Consider the following 16,185-nt stretch of genomic DNA (forward strand, 5'->3'; position numbering starts at 1 on the left):
TGTTGTACAGAGGGTCAACAGTGAAGTGTAGTCAGCCTTTGCAAACAGTTCTCCTCTCTACTTAAGCAAAATGATGGACGTTTGGCCGTGAGAGTCCGTGGCTGCCAGAAGTTGTGGACAACTAAGAGGACACTTTAGTTTGTTTTTCATGGATGAAATGTGATTCTAGTATTCCAGTTATCTCTCCATTTGAATCACTTGCTTTTATTGTTTGAACTTGTTTTATTGTATGTAAAACATTGTATCAGTTTGAAGAAATAGAAATTTAATTTCCATCATGAATTTGGGAACATATTTGGTACACCTCAATTTATTTAATAAGATTTTACAGTTTTAACTTTAAGCAATAATTTCTTTCCCTGTGCATTGAGCCCAGAGAATGATACAGGATAGATACAAGAATGATGCAAGATGGATACAAGACTGATAGAAGATAGATACAAGATAGAATGATACAAGATGATATCCTGATACAAGATGGCATCAAAAAGTTTCTGAAAAAATAAAATAGAAAGATAATAGAATTTTCCCACAAACTTTCTGAAGCCCCATCTTATATATTAACTTTATAAATACATGTTCAATGCAAGGGTAAATACTTTGTTGTGCTGTGATTGGATGTTAAAGAATTTGCAGAGAAATGAGAAAAGGTTAAGAACTTGATTGTTCGGGGGGCGGGGGGAGAGGGCGGGGGGACAGCTCTCACTGAGAAACAAATTTATTCCCAAGACAGTGGGAGAAAGTTTTATTAACAGTCAAGAAGCCACATTTTTAGCAGGCACATTTCACTGTAAGTGCCAAGTGTTCCCTGGTGAAAAAACTATCAAGTAATAGGAAAAACACCTTTTCCGAAAGTGCTTTGTACAAGGAATTGCTATAACTTTCCCATATCCTTGAAAATCATTTTCCTCAGTGATATACGATGTTAAAATGGGGGGCTGGTGTAATGGTGAGTCCCATGGGAGATGCCTCCTTTTCCATTACCACTTTACTTCAGTTCCACTCATTTTGGAGGAAACTATGTGTGCAAAGCCAAGGGCAGCATGGACCTGTTTTGCAAACAAGGGAATCGCTTATTTTCTGTTGATTTATTGCAGCGGAGTATCAGGCGCTCTGCAGCAGTGGGCCAGGGATGACATCAGCAGGCAGTGGTAAGGATTCCTTTTGAAATTTATGACCCTAAGCATGTGTGAAATATCACTGGGCCTTCCTGTGGGTTTCCGAGTTACCCATTTACTGACCATCAGAGCATTGTATACCTGAGACTCTTAGAAGCCCCCAATGGTATTGCAATTGTGGTACAAATGACCTAGGATTGCTGAATATGCAGGAAAGTTACTGAAGGGGGTAGGTGCACTGCCAAGGCCGTTGATGGAAGTCTGTGGATGCCATGCAATGACGCTGGTTGCTGGAAATAGGTAGTTTGGACCTCCCTTGGATCTTCAGCTGTCAATGAAAATTCAGGACTATGGTCTCAGGCTCAGCATTCTGAATGATTTCTTATCTGTGACATGCTAAATCATTTAAGATAGTAATTAGGGAACCATTGTATATTTTGTAGTTAGTAACTGCGTGTTGTAAAGGAATGAGCTGTTGAAGTATAGGAATTACACCAAAGAAGCAATGGTGGTCCCATAAAAGGAATTAGTTGAGAGAGTAAAATGCAGTGTGAAAACAGATGATAAGAAAGAGCAAAGGTTTATGATTTGATTCAGGAGAGTTCGCAAAAACATGGACTGGTCATATTGATTGTCCATTCATTCAACATGATTATTTCACCATTTCTTGTGAATGGAGACATGTGGGGCAATGTTTGGAGAGGAAATAAGGAAACTTATAAGGAATTGTTGTTGTTATTAAGTGCCGTTGAGTTGGTTCCCACTCATAGAGACCCTGTATAGAGTTTCTGAGAAGTAGATGATGGTGAGTTTGAACTGCCGACCTTGTGGTTCAAACTGACCTTGCGGTCCAGTGCGTTATTGTGCAGTGCCGTACGCATTTTCCAGAGCTGGCCAAATGAATAGGCCTGCTCTAACCTGTTCCAACCCAGAGTGAAGAAGGGGGAATTGTAAATTGATGGAACAGTGAGAAGTTTAGGGTGAGTAAAAAAAGGATTCACATTTGAAGTTAACATTGAGGATGTTATTAAAGTTGATGAAATTCTAACGGTGGGAGTGATTTAATCAGCCTGTTTTTAGAATATTTAGCCTGGTGGCAGAAGTGGAAGATAGATTGAGGCAGGGAGGTCAGCTGGTGGTAGGAAGGTGGACCAGTGGCAGGAAGCTCAAAAAAAGGTTGACCCCATTTTTCTATCTGGGTGGTTGGTCCAAGAGTCCAGGAGGTCTTCTTCACTTTGAGTAAAGTATAGTTCTAGCTAGAAGCTGAGTTCTTCTCAAGTACTGGTGGAAGTAAGATTTGATGCCGTATGTTTTGTAGCAGAAAAAGTGGCCAAACTTTCTGGTCAAGATCAAACTTTTTTTTTTTTTTTTTCCCCCAAGAGGTTTCAAGATCAGTACAGTTATGGTAAATTTTTTATTTTGATTTTTTCATATATTTTTATATAATGTTACTGATTTTGAACATTCTTGTGGTACAGATATAAATGAATGTGCATTAGATCCTGATATTTGCCCAAATGGAAGTTGTGAAAATCTCCGTGGGACCTATAAATGTATATGCAATTCAGGATATGAAGTAGACTCAACTGGGAAAAACTGTGTTGGTAAGAAGTTTCACTTCTTTTCTCAGGCATGTCTTACGTAATACTTTTCTTCCCTTCTCATTGGAAGGAAACTTGCGCTTGAGTAGCTTAAAGGATGGAGGAAATTGGATGCTTTTCATTTTGGGTATCAGCATGGCACATACATGTCTTAATAAATAAGAATTATCTGATAATTTGTGAATAACCATGTATCAAATTTATTAATGAGAGAGAAGCTCCTTATATATATAAGATGAAAGGGTCCTGAGCCATTCTTAAGTGGTTACAAAGCCATCGCCATTTTTATTTTTAGAGAAAAACAACTCTTTTCCCGACTGCTTACTGGATTTGTTTTACACTTTTTTTTATTGTTGTATCTGTGTGTGTGTTGTTGTATATGTGTGTGTGTAACACAGCATTTGCCAGTTCATCATTTGTCAGGTGTACAATTTAGTGATACCCGTTACATTAGTTATGGTGTTCAGCCATCACTCTTAATCATCATACATGGGAAATCACTGCTTCCTAAACAATGAATTCCCCTTTCCTTCTACTTTCCGTTCTTTGTGGCCACTAATAAACTTCAGTCATATCCAACCATTTACTAGATTTAATAAAGGAAAATCCAGCTTATTTTCAGCAATAACTGTTCTCTGTGAAGTTCAGCATATGAATACCTTTTTCTGTCCCAGCAATCCATAATAAGAATACCAATGAGTAATCAGATAAATTGTCTAGTGGAGAAGAAAATGGTCATCATGGTACCATTATTTTCTCTTCAACATTATCATCTCTAAAATGTATTGTCTATCCAATATTGAAATCCTACCTCAAGTTCATTAAAGTTGGGCTTCTAAAACTGGGATATTTATACTCATGGGAAAATGCCAGGGCATACCCAATGTAAGATGGTGCATCTCTTTTATTTGGAGACAAACACAATTTACATAAAAGCAAACTTATTTCCATGCAGTAGGATGCAAATGAATAATTATTAAGGTAAAACAGAAGACTTAAAAAGATATGTTGATTTACTGAAAATCACATGGGAATCTAAAGTAAGAAGATTGCTGTCTTCTGCCATTAGTGACAATGCTAATGGGGCAGCATTAGGAAAGTACCGATCTAAAGTCATCAGTCCTTAGAATTATTCAGAGATGCTGCAGATTGAAAAAAATACAAGCATTCTTCTTTTCATTGTTTCAATATATAATCTTGTAAGCTATTTTTCAAATGCTGAACCCAACTACTGCCATCCAAACATCAAATAGTCACCATATGTTCTGACCAGTCACTCAAGAGATAAACGTCCATATCCTGATCTATCCTTGGACATCAGATTGCTTAATTTGTCAAGGTCCCTTACTTTACCATTTGAAGTCCTCCGGTGCTGGTGAGCTCGTGAAATTCTCAATCCCTTCCCAAATAACTTGTTTCCTTTGGTTGGGTACTGCATTAACTCATAAAAGGGATGAGATTAAATTATATCAGATAGAACTTTACACCTCCCTTGGGCAAGGAAAAACAGAGATGTAAAGATTTCTTTTTTTAATTTGCTGTGCTATGTCAAGCTATACACAAATTACCATCTTAGAACCATCCATAAGCTATCTCCTGACCTCTTGGCACTGTATATACACATTCTTTCCACAGCTCTTGTAGCCTAATTAGATATTTCTGATTCCTTTCAGGAATCTTTGTGCCACAGAAAGTACCTCGGTCTTCTACATTTTTTTCTAAATATGTGATAATGGCCTTCATTCAAAATCAACTTTGAATGCCTTTTTTTAGGTAGCGTGATGAAGTCTAGATTCTATCTATGGCTCTATCTTGTACAAGTAAAGATGAGAGGATGGATTCCAGAGACAGTAACGAGGAACGCTGACTCCGGGCTTGTCAAACAAGCCCTAAATTGCTTTACTTTCTCCGACTCTCTCTGTGTCCCTCTCTGAGGTATTTCCTTAGGTTTCCTGTTCCCAAAACATCAGGAATTCTTTGGAACCAATACATTCATTGTCTGCCACAATTTTTGCTTTCGTCTTCTTTTTAACTGCTTTAAGGATGGGGCATGACAAACTTAGTACCTCCTACACAATATACACTTCTTTGATTTTTCAGCTTGAAACAGAGTGCCACAGTGAATGAGGACTTAGTAATCACATTTGTTGTTAGAACAGATGATGGCTGCCATTTGGAGCAGAGTAGAGATTTCATTGTTTAGGGAAAAGTAGAAGTCTTACATTGAATTTGATTTTTCCCTGCTTTCTTTTTAATATGTAACGTTAGTATACACATAAAAGCAACTAGCAATACATGAAAGAATCTTGTCTGCCCCCATTTAAATCAGCTTTCATCCATCTGCACTTAAGGCTAAACCTGAAAATGGAGAAAGGAAACAGGTCAAAGGAGCTACAAACTTATTATTATAAAACCATTTTCTGTTGGCTGCATTTTTCTTTTTATTGCTGGCCCAACCTTGGGCCTTCCTTCTTTGTGGTCAACATTGACTTTGAGAAATGAGTCCTTCATCTCTCATGCTCTTACTTGTAGACCCACTTTTTAAGGTACCGTTGTTATTTGTGTACACATGGTACTTTCAAACTAGACTCAGCTGAAACAGATTTTACCATTTCATATTTCCATAAGAGCTGAAACAGATTTTACCATTTCATATTTCCATAAGAGCAAGACAAATCATTGTTTATTTGGGCAGTGCAGCAAGATACAGGGATGTTATAGCGTTATCCAAAATCCACCCCATGGGAAGCTTGAAAAGAGAGCTTAGGCAGGGATGGGAATAATTCCTTCAGTGCTTTTAATACGAATGCCAATGTTGGATCTATTTTCGTGAGCTCAAAGCCTGAGTGTATTCAGAGAGAGGTATGGACTTATGAATCCTATACCCAGTCCCACCAATGCCCACACAGGATTCTAGCTTTAAAATTTTCCTTTTTAATAAAAATAGCCCTAATTCTCAATTCCTCAATTGAGTTTCTAGTTTTCTTCTAACATCATCGAAAGTTAAGAATGAGACTGTTGACTCTTTCGGAAGTATAAGCATTTCTGACATCATTTTGATGCAATTCTCAGCATACTGTTTGCTCAGACAATGACGTACAGTAAAACCTGTGAAAACTGGAACCTATGAAAACCTGTCAGAAGAGAAAAACTCAAATAATTCCACCAATGGAAGGCAACAGAACACTTGGGAGAGCTGGAAAAGCACAGTAGTTCCAGCTCTCGCAGGTTTCTCTGTAACTACAGGTTTGGTTTCCCATATTTCAAGCATCTTGTCAACTGCTTGCTGATTTGGGTATAGTCCTACTGTGAACCCAGAAATTCTGCAGTGCAGAATTTGTGTATTCTTTGTGTTAGGATTATTCATTTGTCAAATGCCGATCTAATCAGACTCTCTAAATGTGTAAAAAATTCCTTATGGATGCATGTGCTGTTTTGTGGTAATAGGATATAGTTTGACCCAAAGTTATATAACAAACTATATAATTTTCACTTTTTCTAAATTATCCAATTAATACATATCTAAAGGGAAGCCTAGTGGCTTCAGAGGATAAGTGCTACAGCACATAATCGGCGGTTCGAGCACACCAGCTGCTCCGCAGGAGAAAGATGAGACTTTCTGTTCCCACAAAGATTTGAAAAGCCTAGGAAAACCTATACGGGATCTCTATGAATTGGAACTGACTGGACGACACTTAACAACAACGTATTTCAAAGCTGGGTTTTAATTCAGACAGGCATATAATTAAGCCAAAATCAAGAGGTTTGTCTCAGATCTCTGAATAACAAATGTAAATTTCCCAACTTTGTTGGATAGTTCTAAACTCTACAGATTGCTTCATGCTTTGTAAACCTGACCCAAGAGTATTTAAATTACCCTGAGGAAAAAGCATCCTTTCTAGAATTAATACATATCAAAGATAAACTATAATTTTAAAATATTTATTTGGTTCCTGAAATCAATAGAATTAGTCCTTTTAATTCTGAAACAATGAAACAATGATTTCCAGCAAGTCCAAATTTCCTTCTTGCTAAAAAAAACCAAAAGCATCTAATAGTCTACAGTGACTTTGGGCTTTGTGGACAACTAGATAATCAGGCTAAGATTTTCTTTTTTCTAAAATTAGATAATTTAGGCAAGAACCAATGGTCCAGGAGCTTTGTTTCTTTGTTTGCTTGAATTAAGTCATTATGACCTTAAAGACCCAGTTTAAAAGAAGAAAGAAGTTGTGTGCAACGGATGGACTCTGAAAAATTTATTTCCATTTACTTTCCAGATATTAATGAATGTGTATTGAACAGTCTACTTTGTGACAATGGACAGTGTCGGAATACTCCTGGAAGCTTTGTCTGTACCTGTCCTAAGGGATTTGTTTACAAACCTGAGCTGAAAACCTGTGAAGGTAAATGTGTATGTTTGTACATACATACTATGGACTTTATCATCTCTTAGAATGCCATTAGAAAGCTATAAAAATAAATTAGTACTCTTAACATCTATTTTAAATAACCACGCCACTTCAGTTGAAATTCTGTGGTTTTAAAATGGCACCTCTAGTTACTTTTTGGAGTCCTGGTGTGGCGCTGTAAGATAAGCAATGGACTGCTAACTTCAAGGTTGGAAGTTCAAACCCACCAGGCACTCCTTAGAAACTATATACAATCGCTATGAGTCAAAACTGACTCTCTTAACAACAGGCAGATTTTAAGCAACTTACAGTATTTACTTGCTACTGGCATTTTATTTTTCATTTATTTTGTGTTTGAGTGCCATTTTAAATAATTCATTTTGCATTTACCTGAAATTGTCATTTTATTTGCCTTAATTTAATAAATTAAGAAAACATGTCTACCCCATTTCAGTTAGTAATTCAGAAATCACACTTATGTGTGCTCCCAGTTTTCGGAATAAAAAGATGAAGTGAATTGTGCCAGATTCTATACTACAGAGAAGTGTTCAATTACTATTTTTGGCATTTCAACTAGTCTAGGAACAAAAACCTATTGGGACCAGCTTTCCAAGCTAGTAAAGGATATGTGGTAGAGGGAGACCAAAGTTTAAGTACTCCTTGATCCCCAAGACAAGCTGTTAGCAGTAATGTAGACCTGTTTTTGTTTCAGACATCGATGAATGTGAGTCCAATCCTTGTATTAATGGAGTCTGCAAGAACAGCCCAGGCTCTTTCATTTGTGAATGTTCTTCTGAAAGTACTTTGGATGCAACAAAAACCATCTGCATAGGTACTTATCTTCCTGAGAATTCTTTTCCTTTATTTACTGATGCTACTGTATTTAATGCCAGCGTTTACCAAGGAGTTTAAGTATGAACACAATTTTAAGTAATCACTATTGCTTGTTTTGTAATACTAGTCTTGTTATAATTCCAGTGTGCATGTTTCGTTGCATTTTTTCTGTGCATTCTTTTAAATATCTATCATCGACTGTCATTTCCTCCCTCTGCAGAAACCATCAAAGGCACTTGTTGGCAAACTATCATCGATGGGCGATGCGAAATCAACATCAATGGCGCCACCTTAAAGTCACAGTGTTGCTCTTCTCTTGGTGCTGCCTGGGGGAGCCCATGTACCCCATGCCAAGTTGGTAAGAGAAACAGGGGCAGTGATGCCTATGCTCATCCCATTGGGTGTTTGACTTAGAGAGAGAAGAAAGGAACCCTGTATTTCGTTCATTTTAGATTCAATAGCACTTAACAACAACAATGGTAATTTAAAAATAGTTCATTCTGAAGAGTTCAGTGGAACATATTGCTTAGTAAGAAACAAAGAAAAGTGTCTAAGGTAATAAATTTTATGTGTTTTTCTAAATTTGTTCTTTTCCATTACTACATTGTAATGGTTCTAGCTGTTGGTTTCTCAGAGCAGTAGTACCTGCTGTCTTGCTAGGGAACCTCAGGGTTAGGGTTCCTGAGCTTTTTATAGTAACAAAATTTCTTCTAAAAAAGAAAGCAATATAAAGAAACCTGTATTCATGCTTGGATTTCATAAGGGTTTATGGTGAACTACATTTGTTGTGAGGTTGAAGTTTGAGAGCCTTGCTAGTGATGGTGTTTAAATATTTAGATATATAAAGTTCTTTCAGTATGAACGTGGCATATACATGTTGCAGTGGTCCTTCAGAGTGACTTCTATCTTAGGGCTAATAGCAAGAAAGAAATGTTAGCCATCACCTTAGGATGATCTATAGGATGTACCTTAGGATGTCCTAGATATCTGAGAGGAATTAATCTTTATTCAAAGAAATAGCTCATTATTTTTCCTCACTTATACAATCTCAGAAATGTTCTATTATCTTGAACTTATTCATAACTACCAAATCTAATTCATGTCCCAGATTCTCTTTCATGTTTCTCTTACTATGTAACAACTACAAAGTCTGGATATTATTATTTCGTACTTATGTGTGTGTGTGTGTTTTGTTCTTTTTTTTTTTTTACAGATCCCATATGTAGGAAAGGGTTTTCCAGAATTAAAGGAACACAATGTGAAGGTATTTATAATGATTCCTAAACTGTAAATTTCTGTGTATATGAAGATTGCTTATGTTAACTTGGACTGGATAAGACTTTTGTGTAACTTCATGGTGAGAAATAAGGAGCAGAGAAAATGAATAACAGCAGCGGAGCAAAGCAGATGTGAACTTCACAAGCATGTATATGTTATTGCTAATGTCAGATCACCATAACCAAAAGATACAGTGGCTAAAAATGTTTTAGGCCGACCTGCTATCTATAAGGAAAAGAAAAGAGGGAAGTTTTTTAAGAAGCTGTGAATTTTGCATCTGTTTTTATATGCTTTATGGTTGTAGATGTTTCAGAAAGACACACTTTATCATCTCTTGGTTGAAATGTGGATTCCTTCAGTTTAGTGATTCTTTCTCTTGGAGTCCCAGATAGACATAGGTCATCGTGACTAACACAACCTGACATGACACAGCCGCTGAAAAAATTTTAAAACAGCAATTAGTCCCACATGTGGGATGAGATGAAACTTTTTTCTGCTAAAATAAAGAGGAACACCACTGCCCCACCCCCCCACCACCAAGGTCTTGCTTTCCAAATGATGACTGAATCCTTTGGCCCTTCTCTGGTCCTGACCCACTGTTAATAACTTATCTGACCTCAGCAGCACATTTTGGTATACAAATGGCCAGGACAAAAAAAACTCAAAAAGGTATATTCTCAACACCATGTTTCCTTTCACATGGAGAGATTTTGAATGATTATTTTTCAACAATCCTGGCTTGGAACGGTCTTTCTTCTAAACAGAGACACAAAGAAAGTGAGTTTGTTGGCCAATGCTCACCTTTTTTGGCATTAGTAACTACGTGCCTTTCTTTGGATTAGCTTGATGGTGAATATTTTTTTCCATATTAAGTGCAGAGAACATAATGTTCCCCATTCAATGCATGGGAAGAGCTGGTACATTTGAGAAAGATTGGGTGGGTGATGAATGAATGGACATCATTTGATCCTCCTTCACCTAATGTGGGGCCACCAAGGATTTGACAGAAGAGCGAGAGACCAGGCTAAGTTAAAACTACCAGTTGCCATCGAGTTGGCTGTGACTCCTGACGACCCCAGGTATATCAGAATAGAACTATGCTCCGTAGGGTTTTCAGTGGCTGATTTTTCAGTATCAGATCACCTTTAAAGGCTCCCCTAGGTGGACTCAAACCATCAACTTTTTTTTTAGCATCCAAACACTTAATAATTTGCAGCACCCAGGGACTTAGAGTTAGAAATTCAAAAAGATCATAGGGAATTTCCATTATCTTTCTATTTCATTTTTTCTATGGACTTTTTAGCATTCCCAAAAGATGTTCTTTTGACTGGACCTACATATTCCTCAGTGGGATTTATTCTGTGCCCACCTTCAAGCTATATCTTATTTGCTAGTTTGAAACAGTAGGTTTCTGATTTTCTCTGTACTTCCAGACGTGTCCTCTTATAAAGCTAGTTGTCCAACCTCTGCTAACTTTACCTGACATAATCAGCAGTTTCTAGAACTGCCCTGAAGGACTCACACCAGCTTTTTGCCCTGATCATTTAGAAGCTACTCCCTGAGACAGCTGGGAAAACGGTTATAGGTGAGCTCCATCTAGTTGCTTATCATTCATTCATCCAGAAATTCTGTACGAACTCCTTGGAGGAAAATTAATGTTGTGAACTTACTAGGTTTAAAATGACCTTGTCTGATTTTAGAACAATTGTGATTCCATAAATAAAGTAGAGATGCTATAGAGATATTTTAACTAAATTCTCCTCTCTCTCCCCTCCCCCCATAGATATAAATGAATGTGAAGTGTTCCCAGGAGTTTGCAAGAATGGCCAATGTGTTAATAGCTTGGGGTCATTTAAGTGTGAGTGTCCCAACGGAATGACTTTGGATGCCACAGGGAGGATCTGTCTAGGTGAGTACTGAGCTCAGTTTTCAAATCATCATTTACTTTAAGATTATTAAATGCCCCATTAACAAGATGGAGCTGAATATTTCAAGCCCAGACATATACCCCAAGTCCAGCATTTCTATTCGGATCCGTGGTGTTTTCCTTGGCAAATACTTGAGCCTTTCTGACTCAAGTTCTCTATTTACTCTTTATATAAGGGGTAGAAAATATATTAGTGAAGATATATATATATATATAAACCTATTCCATGCATGGAGTCCTGGTGTGGTGCTATAGGATAAGCACTGGACTGCCAACCACAAGGTCAGAGGTTCAAACCCATCAGTCACTCCTTGGAAACCCTATACAGAGTCTCTATGAGTTGGAACCAACTCACCGGCATTTCACACCAATTCCATGCATCACAACCACTATCCGCCATTATTCCACGGCTCTGATACCTGCCATGGGTGGTGAGGGTAAGAGCAACACTGAACATAATTGGAAACTGCAGTCATGTGTGCTAGGGATGTGTTTCCAGTGTCTATGGATATCAGGAATGAAGTGGCCAAAGCCCTGAAGAGGGGGACCCAAGCTCTTGTCACTACCAGTCATGGCAGGAGTCCAGCTGGAGGAACCCAAGTGGCAGTGATGTGTAGAAGAGACTGCACACAGCCTAGAACCACAAATCCTTAGAAAGCTTCCCTGTGTGTATGTAGTGGCAACAAGTTTGAGGCCTCACAGTCATGCTTGTGGGGTCTGGCAGACTTATTCTAGTATTATAACTGTGACTTCTGACAGCCGGCAGGATGCTGTTGCATCACTGGTTTCTGAGTCCATGACCCGGGAAATGATGCTCAGCTGTTCTATGTGTCTGAAACCACAGTACTCTGAACAACATCCTTAGAGAAGACCAAGTAGTCATTAAAAAGGTGGTATGTGGTTAAGGGATTTGGATGACTTACAAGTTAGAACTAACAAACCTTTAAATATAGAAATTTATGGTTTAAAGTGTAAGCAATATGAAATGGAAAAGCTGGAGTTCAGAACTGAGGGTCTTTTTGTAAATAGGATGTCAGTTAATTCCATTGTGAGTCTTAGTTTCTTGGTTTAGGAGAACTCAGAATTTACTGGAACTGTTTTCTTAGGTTCTCAGCTGAAAGATGGATCAGTGCTTAATTGATGATTCATTTAAAAATTAGCCATCTTAATATTGGCAACCTGAATGTAAAGTTGTCCAGAAGGCTTCAGAAGCTCTCTAACATTAGAGGAAGCTCAGGTACTCTGATAAGTGGTTACTGACCACGTTGTGAAGAAAAAAAAAGAAAGGGAAAATAATGCCTTACATATTGAATTCGCCTTACAATTTTCAGATGCATAATTTCGTTTGAATTTTACAACATTTCCCCCCTCCCCCGGGGGAGGGAATGGGTAAAACATCATTTTTTTTTTTCAGATGTGAAAATTCAGGGCGTAGCCTTCAGTTTGCCTAACACAGCTGACTTTGTAGTCAGGGAGCAGGACTAAAATCCTGGTCTTCTGACCCCTGGTCTGTTGCTCTATCTACTCTTCCTAACAATCCCTTGAGTTTAGGGTTGTAACTGGGTGTGTCCCACGTGTATACTGAACATGTGCACATAAGTACACATGAAGAAAAAGAAACACTTGAGAAGAGGACAGAATGACTTTTTAGTAAAGAAAGCTTTTCTTCTTTAATCTTAAGCAGAGCAGTCCTCCTACTGAAGTTAACCATTTCACTTCTCCAAAAAAGAAGTGGTCTGAGAAAGGTGATTAAGCTAGCTAAGGTGTACTCCACATTAAAGAGTGCAGTGTGTGTGTAGCTAAAGAGGAGATGTCGCTACATCACAAAGTACATGCATCTGTGATAGGCATTTCTGGACAAGGACAAAATGTCTCCCAGAAGAGCATCATGGGATTTCTCAGCATAACTCCTTACACAAAGTTATCAAAAAATGCCTAAAATTGAAAGAGAACTTTTCATAAATTATTGTTATTGTTGTTAAGTGCCACCAAGTCAGTTCCAACCCATAGTGACCCTCTATAGGGTTTTCAAGGAGCAGTTGATGAGCTTGAACCTTCTACATTGCAGTTCAAACCAACTTGACAGTCTAGCGCATTAACCCACAGCGGCACACCAGGAGTTCTCCAAATATGAATGGCAATGAGAAGAGAGTTTCTATTAGGCAGGAAGAGCTACCACAGAACCTTGGATTTATTTTGAGGAAAAAAAGATCCATCCTAAAATCAATAAGAATATAGCAAATTATGATGGGTATTGTACTTAGCTTAACAGAGCATTGGTACTTGGGGACATTGAACACAAAGTAGCTCTCCTCAGCCTCATTCCATTCCTGCCAATAGATATCCGCCTGGAGACCTGCTTCCTGAGGTATGATGACGAGGAATGCACTCTGCCCATTGCTGGCCGACACCGCATGGACGCCTGCTGCTGTTCGGTTGGGGCCGCCTGGGGCACCGAGGAATGTGAGGAGTGCCCTCCGAGGAGCACGCCTGAGTATGAGGAGCTGTGTCCCAGAGGACCCGGATTTGCCACCAAAGAAATTACAAATGGAAAACCCTTCTTCAAAGGTACTATGCTCCTAATGGCTGATTGCTTTTCTTTTTAGGCCAACAGGATATATTTTCATGAGGCCAGAATTCTGCTAACAGAAGAATTACAAAAAATAACATCCGTGTGGTCATCCCTGAACCATTTCAGCACGCGTTTCTTGCTTTCAATCATATAGAGCAAAATGTTCACTCTGTACTGGACTCTCTTTTCCTATATCTCAGGACCTTCTGAGATCAGTTGTCTCTCCCAGCTAGCCACCATCAGGTGTTAAAACGGATTTTGATACTATTGTGATACCATAAATGGAAAGAAAATCTGCTTGGGGAAATTTGTATGCCATCTACCAGAGCCAAGCAGTAGGGCTTTTTATCTGCTGATTGGCAGCCTCCATGCCACTGCCCTCTACCAGGAGTATTGGGATTTGGTTTTGGTTTTTACAGTTGCCATCAAGTTGCTTTCGACTTGTGGAAACCCCATTGGTGTTAGAGTAGAACTGTATTCACTAGCCATTTCAGTGGGTGAATGTTTAGAAGTAGATCACTAGGCCTTTTCTCTAAGGCATCTCTGGGCAGACTTGAACCTCCAGCCTTTTGGTTGGCAGCCAAATGTCTTAACCACTAGCACTGCCCAGGGTTTCCTGAGTATAGATCATGGAGGGTAAATGAGATGAGAAACCCAGCTGTGTGCTCTTTGTCCCAGTCCAATGAATTGTATTCCTGAAGTAAACACAAGTCAGTGGCTTATGATGTTCCAGATACTCGTTTATTATGCCGTACATCATCTGAAATTTGTGCAAAAGATAAGGCATTTTAAACATTTGATCTAATTCCAGAAATTAATATAACTTTGCATGAGTAATGACATTGAGCTGTCTTTCGTCAGTGTATGGAAGAAAGATATTGGTTATTCAGAATTCTGATGACTCAGGTACCTCAAGCACAGCTATCATCTATCTGTCAGTGGTGGCTTCTGAGCGGCTTTGTTGCTGATCAGGTTTCATAGGAGTTTCCACACTAAGATAGACTAGGAAATAAAGGTTGGAGACTTACCTCTGAAAATCAGCCAATGCAAAACCCTGCAGATCACAATGGTTAAATCCTATTGTGCATGGAGTAAGCATGGGTCAGGGGCCAACTCTCCAACATTTACATAGATCAGAAGTCCAAGGTTCGAACAGTGCTTTCTAAAATGGCATTTAAATGGCTAGAAATGTTTACAATCTTATTTCTTGTGACTCACCACATGTTGTTCAAAATGAGTATTGTCAAGTCCTTTTAACTTACTTTTAAATCAGCAAAGCCTTTTGGGTATAAAATATTGGACACTTTGGACTCCTAATTTGTTGCTCACAAACTCTCCCACGTTTTCTTTTTCTTAAAGATATCAATGAATGCAAGATGATTCCAAGCCTCTGCACTCATGGCAAATGCAGAAACACCATTGGCAGCTTCAAATGTAGGTGTGACAGTGGCTTTGCACTTGATTCTGAGGAAAGGAACTGCACAGGTCAGTGAATGGTCCACACCTGGGTATGGCTGGGGTGGGAGAAGGTTACCCTTTAACATACTACCACAGAATTAAGGTCAAATTGTGCTCATTTGTTGTCATTTGCTGTGTTTGCTCAGACATTGATGAATGCCGCATATCTCCTGACCTTTGTGGCCGAGGACAGTGTGTGAACACCCCAGGAGACTTTGAATGCAAGTGCGACGAAGGCTACGAAAGTGGATTCATGATGATGAAGAACTGCATGGGTAGGTTTGCAACCTTCTGATCAGCACAGGAAGAAAGGATTCCTAGAAGCTATCATGACTTGTGGCATGCACTCCTGGGACTTTCTGCTTCTTTGGTGTGTCGGGCTGATACCCAGTGAATCCAGACTCATCCAGGCAGAAGGAGACTGACATGTAGCAGGGACAAGGCAATGCATGTTCTGGGTCACCTTGAAGACCAGTTGTGTGTCCTTGAGAAGCAGGTTTAGCATCTGGAGTAGGGACCCTAGGATAAAGAGAACAAGTCAAACATTAGCTGTTAGCCATCCTATTATAGGGTTTCTGTCCAGAATGTCTAGAAATGGAGATTGATGGGGCAGGTTGTCTTAGATCAGGTTTTCTGGAAACAGAACCTGAGATGAGGCTTCTTACAAAGGTTATTTGTTTTAAGAGTGCTATCTGGAATCCGTAAGGAGATGAAGGAAGCAGAATAAGGTAGGGGAAGAAGATATGCAAAGAGCTCAACTGCATTGTAGCTTTAGCCTGTTCCCCTTGGAAGCTCTGGAGTGTAAATGGCCCCAGAGAGCTGTCCCACCACGAGGCAAGGAGGCCAAGATTTATGGTTTCATGTCAGCTCAGTCCATTTTCACCATGAGTCGTTCCCACCATGAGAGAAGGATATCACGGCCCACCTTCACAGGCATTTCTGGATGAATTGAACAGCCCTATTCCCAAAAGGGTGGCTGTGGCCCATA

General features: G+C 39.0%; 1 protein-coding gene across 1 annotated transcript in view; it reads left to right on the forward strand.

Annotated features, from left to right (window-relative positions):
* The window catches only part of FBN1 (fibrillin 1), a 321,082-nt gene that overhangs the window by 224,871 nt on the left and 80,026 nt on the right, over window positions 1-16,185 (forward strand). Inside the window, exons 17-26 of the mRNA XM_006831678.1 lie at window positions 1,098-1,151; window positions 2,597-2,722; window positions 6,997-7,122; window positions 7,841-7,960; window positions 8,183-8,320; window positions 9,176-9,226; window positions 11,024-11,149; window positions 13,508-13,735; window positions 15,099-15,224; window positions 15,344-15,472. Of these exons, the coding sequence (XP_006831741.1) occupies window positions 1,098-1,151; window positions 2,597-2,722; window positions 6,997-7,122; window positions 7,841-7,960; window positions 8,183-8,320; window positions 9,176-9,226; window positions 11,024-11,149; window positions 13,508-13,735; window positions 15,099-15,224; window positions 15,344-15,472 (1,224 nt within the window). The remainder of the gene's footprint in view (window positions 1-1,097; window positions 1,152-2,596; window positions 2,723-6,996; window positions 7,123-7,840; window positions 7,961-8,182; window positions 8,321-9,175; window positions 9,227-11,023; window positions 11,150-13,507; window positions 13,736-15,098; window positions 15,225-15,343; window positions 15,473-16,185) is intronic.

The sequence above is a fragment of the Chrysochloris asiatica genome, unplaced genomic scaffold (genome assembly GCF_000296735.1).
Source record: "Chrysochloris asiatica unplaced genomic scaffold, ChrAsi1.0 scaffold00004, whole genome shotgun sequence".
Lineage (NCBI taxonomy): Eukaryota > Metazoa > Chordata > Mammalia > Afrosoricida > Chrysochloridae > Chrysochloris > Chrysochloris asiatica.